Source organism: Colobus angolensis, unplaced genomic scaffold (assembly GCF_000951035.1).
Source record: "Colobus angolensis palliatus isolate OR3802 unplaced genomic scaffold, Cang.pa_1.0 Scaffold199, whole genome shotgun sequence".
In the NCBI taxonomy this organism is placed as follows: Eukaryota; Metazoa; Chordata; class Mammalia; order Primates; family Cercopithecidae; genus Colobus; species Colobus angolensis.
This window is the reverse complement of record NW_012115143.1, coordinates 2,852,239-2,860,228: the sequence shown is the minus strand read 5'-3', so window position 1 is coordinate 2,860,228 and position 7,990 is coordinate 2,852,239. Positions and strand designations below refer to the sequence as shown.

The window sequence follows — 7,990 nt, the reverse complement described above, 5'->3', positions numbered from 1 at the left end:
TGGGGGACAGAGCAAGACTCCGTCTCAAAAAAATAAAAAAAATAAAAAAAATAAAAACAAAAAAAATTATACTAAGTGAAAAAAAAACAGACACAAAACACTACATAATGTATGCTATCACTTAGATAAAAATTTAGAAAAGACACATTTAAAGTTAAATAAAACATATCAGTGAATGTTAGAGCCTGAGATTAGAAGGAAGAGACTGATTGCTAAGGGGCATGTAGGAACTTTTGGGAGTGATAAAAATCTTCCATATTTTGATTATGGAGATGTTTACCTAAATGTGTGTATACATCAGAACTCATCAAATTGTGTCCTTAAAATTGGTTAATTTTACTCTATGTTAACTATGTCTCAGTATAGTTGATTTTTTTCAATGTCAATTACCTGGAAAAATTTGTGATTTTTCATTATATCAGGGATATATTTGTGATTTCTTATTAAATCAATAACCATAAACAATAATAATAATGAGTCTGTGAATTCTATAAAAACTCTGTTTAGAATTTTATTTCTATAAAGATTTTTATTTAGAACTTTATTTGATGTTCTTAAAATGCCATGTGTGTTATTTTGTCTTGCCCAGTCCTTTGGTATCTGCAGGAACACAAAAACTTAGTGTCCTTCTTAGGTACGTTTATTTAAGTTACTGGTTTTCTTCTGAAGCACTGAAGATCTAAACAATCTTCTACAATGTTCTACACTATGAACATCAAGTACAAGAGAAACTGTAAAGACCCAGTGTACATACAAAGAGTATGTACAGAAACCTCCTCCTCCTTCAGAGCAGAGAAGCCCCTGGGATTCATATAGCTGATTTAGCAAAACAAGATAAAATTTTGGCTGTTGCCGTATTTCATAAAACAGTCAAAATCATAGGCTAACGAGTAATCCTGATATCAAACTCGTATCTGTTTATGAGCACGAAGTCATAAATTCTTAGGTCATGGCACTAGAAGAAATTCAGTCATACCAACTAGCCTCCTTTTGGCCAAACTGTACCCCTTCCCTATCCCAGACTATAAAAACCTAATTAGGGCCACAGAAGAGGTCCCACAGATTAAACATAGATTAGGAGCCTCAAGAACCCATAGTTACTACCCACTGATACCTGGACAGATAGTGTCCTGCATTTCCCTCCATACCATGTACTGGATAGGACCTTTGTACTGGCCCGGGTTCAGCTCTCTGGAAATAAGCTCTCTGGTTGCCAGCACCCTCATTCCTTGCTCCAAGCTGCAGGGGACATAAATCATTTATCCTTAGACATCCTCCAGAGACTCAGGGAATGATATTAAGAGTGCCATAGGGAAACACTTACCTATCTAAGAGAGTTGTGATGTCCTAGAAGAAACGAGAAAGAGAGACATCAGATGCCTGTTCATCAACTCCCAAAATTTCTTTGGTGATACAAGCCACCACCAGAATTTGTGCAGATGGTCCCCAACTCACCTCTACCAACTTCTTTCATCCTTCATACACTTTTTCTAATCTTCATCCCTTATCCTAACCCAGGTTAAACTGATCTTTTGCCCTTTCTAGAGTTCCCTTCTACAGGGAGCAAGACAGAAGCCAGTAAGACAATACTTAAGGTTAAGCTATCTTTACCTATACTTTCAAATAGTCTCAGAAGGAAAACACAGTAGGTATCCCAGTCCCAAGGCCACTTTTCCTTACTGTAGCTAATTAAACTTCTGAGTGCTGAGATGGTAACCAACGCCTCTTTAGAGGTGAAGCTTAAGAAAGCAAAGGTTAGAAAACAGCTTTTCAGACAGGTCAACTTATGATTGCTGAGAGCCAAAGATACAACTCATGCTGCAAATTTTTTATTTTTGAGAAATAAAGCATCAAGTATGGAAAAATATTAAACCATTAATATATACTATTAATAATGGAATTAAAAAATCTTATTTCCTAGGAGGATGAAAGTAAAGCTTTCTGCTGTGCATATAGCTGAAGTAGCCGCCTCCTTTTCTTCCAGAGAATCTTAAAAGCACTACTTAACTGTTTTGTTTTGTTTTTGTTTTGTTTTGTTTTCCCTGGATGTGAAAAGCTACTTCTGCATTCTTTCCAAACCTCTTCCCCCCTCTAGGTAGGAAGGTACCCATAATCATATTGGTGTGGATTCTCACTTTGAGAAAGTCGAAGGAGTTCTGTTGTTCCGTCTTTGCCTGAATGCTCACCAACATATCCTTGGCTAAGAGACATTGCTCCTGAAGCTGGCTCAGATTCAGCTCCATCTCCTCATTCAAGGCTTTCCCCTCTTCCCGGAGCTCAGTTAAAATGTCCTTTTCTTTGCTGTGCAGGAACTGATGCAGCTTTAGAAACTCCATGGACACGTGTTGCTGCAGATGTAGCTTGTTTTCCTGGAAACCTCCATGATTATCACTATAGTTATTACAAAGACTAATGCTTGGGGATGGAGACCCACACCACCAACACTCACACACTTGGGAAATACCATCACAGAAAAATGTATACAAATGGCTACTGAATATCAAATTCAACCATACTAAAATGAGTCCTTTGGGAGACTTACTCCTTTTCCAACTAATTTAGTAGTTCAGGATGAAATAGGCAAAAGTGACCTCTAGTTTCCTATTGCAGTACTGAGATGGTAACCAATGCCATATTAAATAAGACTATGGAGTTAATCAAACATTCTAGAATGAATGATAATACCCCCCTAGATTGGTAAACCAAAAGCTGCCAAGTGGTACTGTTAGACTGGGGGTATTGGGAGGCTGGAAGAACTGTCCTTATCCAGAAATCAGAACTTGGGGAACGCCACTGTTACACTTGCAGCTTTTTCCTTGGGTGAACTCAACATCCTCACAGGTAAACTATTTGACATCCTGGCTTCTCAGTTCCTCATTCTCCTCATGTCTAGTGATTTCTGCATTTATTGACTCATTCCTATAGTCTCACCTAGGATTTTATCACCCCCAGCAATTGTGTCATCTCCAAAATAACTTTTTATGCACCAGGCCCACTCAGATACTCCTATTGCAACAATTATTGGATCTCATTGAAACCTCCTATTCACCGATCCCTCCATTTCTATTCAGGAATTTCTACCTTCATGTCCTCTCTTATCTAGCTTGGATTCCATGGTCCATAATTATTATTGCACCCTTAAGATAGTCTTGGCTGGGCACAGTGGCTCATACCTGTAATTACAACACTTATGGAGGCCAAGCTGGGAGGATTGCTTAGAACAGGAGTTCAAGACTGGGCAACATAGTGAGACCCAGTCTCTCCAAAAATAAAATAATTAGCCAGGTGTGGCGAACTAGTCCCAGATACTCAGGAGGCTGAGGTGTGAAGATTTCTTGAGCGCAAGAGTTTGAGGTTACAGTAAGCCCATATCCACCTCTTCAGTATCATCTTGCTTAGCATGTTACAGCTTTATTGGCCTTTTCTCTGTTTAACATAGCAGCTAACTTTCTGTCTCAGGACTTTTCCATATGCTGTTTTCTAGTCCTAGGACATTCTTCTCCAGGCCATCTCCTTCACATTCCCACTCACCCAGTTCACTTGGGTGAGTTACTTATCCTTCAATTCTCAATTTTTAATAAGTGACTTCTTCAGAGAACACAACTCTCCCAGTCTAGATTATGTTCTCCATTTATATGCTATCATCATACCCTATACTTTCATTTATAGTACTTATCACAGTTGTTATTTTATTATTACTGTTGGGACTATTTAATTAATAGCTGTCTCCCATCCCCAATATCTAGTATTATGACCCACTCAATAAATATTTGTTAAATGAATGAATGAATGCTCACACTAATAGGAACTTTTACAACAGGAACAAGATTTTCTGGAGACACCATTACTTCCATATATCCATCTTCTTTCCCTGAGTCTACATGTTTTTTCTTCCAGATGCCAAATACCTGAGAATGCTCTTCTCCATAGAATAATGAATAAAGAAACAGAACGTCCAATTTAGCACCCCCAGCCTAGGGGCTGCTTTGCCAGATCTCTAGCCATTCATGTTGTCCTAGAGTGTCTATGAAGTTGAAAGTGAAGACAATAGCTTTATTTAGTTTGGAGGAAGCTAAGAAAGATCAAATCAGATGGAAAAAGCTTACAACCTTGGAGACCTAGTCCAGAGGTGTCTGGTTATAAACTCAAAGGAAATAGAGGTATTTCTTTGGACATAGCAATCTTTAGTGATTGATTTTTTTTTATATAAATTCCTTTTTTTTTTTTTTTTTTGCCGTAGATAAAGCCAAAGACCAGACACATTTCAATCCCACAACAGTCACCTGGTGACTGAACCATCAAAAAGATCAGCATATTAGGGGAAAGGTTAATCTGCTCTGTTGATCAGCTATTAGGAACCTACTCCACCACCATATTCCTTTCCACCCCACAGTCTCAGTTTTCCAATTCTATAGCCTAGGTATCATTTAGTGTGTTGATAATATATGTTAGGCACCTTTGTACCCATAGCTGAAGTTACATGGAGGGTGTGTTCCAGTTCTATCTCATAACCCCTCTTTCTTGCTCCTCACCTTATGAGCAGCAATAGCTTCCTTCTGCATGTTCCTCAGGGACTGAAGCTCCTTCAGAGTTGTCTCCAGTAGACCCTGTTGGATGGCAAGCTCCTCCTGGGAATACCAAATAGAATTAACCCAGACTGACTCGGGAGATGAATGACCATAAACAACACCTTCCCCAAGGCCCCAGTGTGCAAGAAAAAAGCAAGCTCTTGCTGCAAAAATCTTCCCCTTCCCTTGTATCATAGTTCTTGTCTCGTTCAAGAATTGTGAAAAAGAAAAGAAAAAAAAGGCCAGGTGTGGCAGCTCACATCTGTAATCTCAGCACTTTGGGAGACTGAGATGGGAGGATCACTTGGGTCTAGGAGTTTGAGACCAGCCTGAGCAACATAGTGAGACCCCATCTCAAAAAAAAAAAAAAAAAAGAATTACAGCTTAAAACTTAGTTTTTCTCTCTTAGTAGCTAGCTACAGGGGTTTGAAGAAAGGAATAGAACTCTACACATTTTCCACTCTAGTTATATACTATTCTCGGAATCTATAATTTTACTTGTGTTTTTCTCACTTGGAACACTTGTTTCTTTCTTCTGCCCTTCCAAATACAAATGATTTCCCAATTCAAGTCCTTTCCCTTTCTTTCACTATATGTCCCCTGACAATTTCATCTTTCTCTAATCATTTCAGAAATTCTAAACCCTTAAGAATTACAAATGTGACAAAATTTAACTTTTAATAGTAGACTATCTTACATTGCTTCTGTTGTTTTCTTCATTTTAAACTTAACCAATTTTTGAACTTTTTAATAACAAGAGCAATATCTTATATATCTATATTCTACACAGTGTTTAGCAGAGTGCTACCATGGCAGAGTTTAGGTACAGATTTAAATTGAGGGAGTAAGCTAGGGCTCCTCCACTGTTCCTTTCCTATAAGCAGCAACTCTAGAAAAAGAACTTTGCAAAAAAAAAAAAAGAACTTTGCAAGATACGTTGTACTTTCTGAGCAGTCTGGGTTTTCTAATCATCATTTGAATAAAGGGATGGGGTTGGAAGAAAGAAGAAGCCCTATAAAATATTTTTCCTAGTTTTTCTAAGGGATTGTTCAAGGCCCAGGGCTCACCCACCATGAAGAAATGGACAGCATCAGAGATTTGCAGGAACTCCTTAGACTGCCCCACAGACAACCGAGCATCCTTGCATTGAAAGCAGATCAGTTTCCCATCTGGTTTACTGAACAGTTTCAGGTTCTCTCCATGCTCTGGGCACTGTGGATGGCCCTTGAGTAGGGGTAACTTCTTAATCTTCTCTACCAACTTGTCCAGTACAAGGTTGAATGTACAGTTGCTATACTGACACAGCATCTTACAGTCAGGACAGAATGTTTCCGTTGCTTGCAGCCTCCAGAAGTCTTGGATACAGGCTTGACAGAAGTTGTGGCCACAGCTTAGCATCAGTGGGTCATGGAACCAATCGTTGCACAGTGGACAGTGTAGCTCCATAGTAATATCTTGTATCACCACTTTAGAAGGTAGGTGGGCGATTGAATCGTTCATTTCAACATAGTTGCCTGGATCGATGTTGGAGGAGGGGTTGAAGGATACCTTTAGAAAAGAACAGCTAAAATGAGTTTATCTTTCTTTTTGCCCATTTTAACACTCCAGGATGATGGGCTCCATTCCTAAAGGAGCTGAAATTTGGCACAACTAAAGTAAAAGCACATAATCTGCCCTTTGAAAGTAAACCAGTAAATTGAGTGTTTTCTGACATTATAGCGTATGATGCTATTTAAACTTTAATGAAGAATCAAAGCAGAGGAAGAAACAGTACTAAATCAAAGAAATGTACTTTGTTGTACATCTCTCTCTTTACCCACTTTCCCCATGTATCTGTTGAAAGTTTTATTTTCAACTTCTGCTCTACTAGTTATTACCTTTATTTTATTTTTGTTTTCTAGAAATTATGTATGGAGAATTGGAAAATCAATCAGATTCCTCAGTCAGTAGTATTATATCATCAACCATCCAGGGTCCTCTTCACTCCTTTTTAAAAAACACATTTCAGGCCGGGCACGGTGGCTCAAGCCTGTAATCCTAGCACTTTGGAGGCCAAGGTGGGCGGATCATGAGGTCAGGAGATCGAGATCATCCTGGCTAATACAGGTGAAACCCCGTCTCTACTAAAAATATAAAAAATTAGCCGGGCATGGTGGCGGGTGCCTGTAGTCCCAGCTACTCAGGAGGCGAGGCAGGAGAATGGCATGAACCCAGAGGCAGAACTTGCAGTGAGCCAAGATTGTGCCACTGTGCTCCAGCCTGGGCAACAGAGCAAGACTCCGTCTCAAAAAAAACTACACACATTTCAGAAATACAAATACAGAAGCTGGTGCAGTGACTCACACCTGTAGTCCCAGCTACTCGGGAAAGGAAACTAGGAAGTACCTCAAAGTCATATAAATAAATAGAGACCAGTGAAAAAGTAGCTACATAGGTAAAGTCCAATAATGCAGTTTTTGGTTTCTGACTCCTCTTTTTCCCCTATTCAATTTAAAAGACAAACGCACAAAGCAATAGTTATGTATGTTAATGGATATGTAATGTATAAAGAGATAATTTGTGATAATAACAACAAAAAGGAGAGAACAGAGCTGAAAAGGAGCAGAGTTTTTATAGTAAAATCTTTTGCTTTGTACTATTAAAACTAAGTTGGCATTAATTCACCCTTGATCATTATAAAGTTGACTAATTATAACCCTCAGGTAACTACTAAAGAAAAAACTACTAAGCAATATAAAGAAAACGAAAAGAGAAAGGAATCAAAATGTTACGCTAGAAAAAATCAATCACAAAAAAGGGAAGTAATGAAGGAATTTAGAAACAAAAAAGCACATATAGAAAATAAATAACAAAATGGCACAGGTAAGTCTTTCCTTATCAGTAATTACTTCAGATGAAATAGATTAACTTCTGATTGAAAGGCAGAGATTAGGAAAATGGATAAAAATAATATGAACCAACTATAGGCTATCTACAGGAGACTCACCTTAGAACCAAATACACAAACAAGTTGAAAGTAAAAAGTTGGAAAGATAATCCATACAAATATTTACCCAAAAAAGATGGAGCAGCTCTACTAATATAAGGTAAAATAGACTTTAAGGTAAAAATTGTTAAACTTGTTACAACAATACAAAGAAGGACATTATCAAGGATGTGATAAATGGGTCAATCCATCAAGAAGATAAAACAATTATAAACATATACACACCCAACAACAGAGCCTCAAAATATGTGAAGCAAAAAGAGACAGATCTGAAGATGGAAATAGTTCTACAATAATACTTGTAAATTCCAATACCCCATAGTTTCAATAATGGACAGAACAACAAGATAGAAGATCAGTAAGGAAACAGAAGAATTGAACAACACTAAGCCAACTAGACATAATAGACATATAAAGAACACTTCATCCAACAACA

At 38.0% G+C, this 7,990-nt stretch overlaps 1 protein-coding gene across 5 annotated transcripts in view; it reads right to left on the bottom strand.

Moving 5' to 3' along the window:
* The window catches only part of TRIM69 (tripartite motif containing 69), a 32,099-nt gene that overhangs the window by 12,155 nt on the left and 11,954 nt on the right, over positions 1–7,990 (bottom strand). Inside the window, exons 2-6 of one of the 5 annotated variants that reach the window (XM_011941187.1) lie at positions 5,640–6,116; positions 4,533–4,628; positions 2,136–2,369; positions 1,325–1,347; positions 1,115–1,239 (exon numbers count right to left, since the gene is read on the bottom strand). In XM_011941187.1, the coding sequence (XP_011796577.1) occupies positions 1,115–1,239; positions 1,325–1,347; positions 2,136–2,369; positions 4,533–4,628; positions 5,640–6,116 (955 nt within the window). Of the gene's footprint in view, positions 1–1,114; positions 1,240–1,324; positions 1,348–2,135; positions 2,378–4,532; positions 4,629–5,639; positions 6,117–7,990 lie in introns of all 5 variants that reach the window. The other 4 variants (XM_011941189.1, XM_011941190.1, XM_011941188.1 and 1 more) reach the window with 4 other exon arrangements.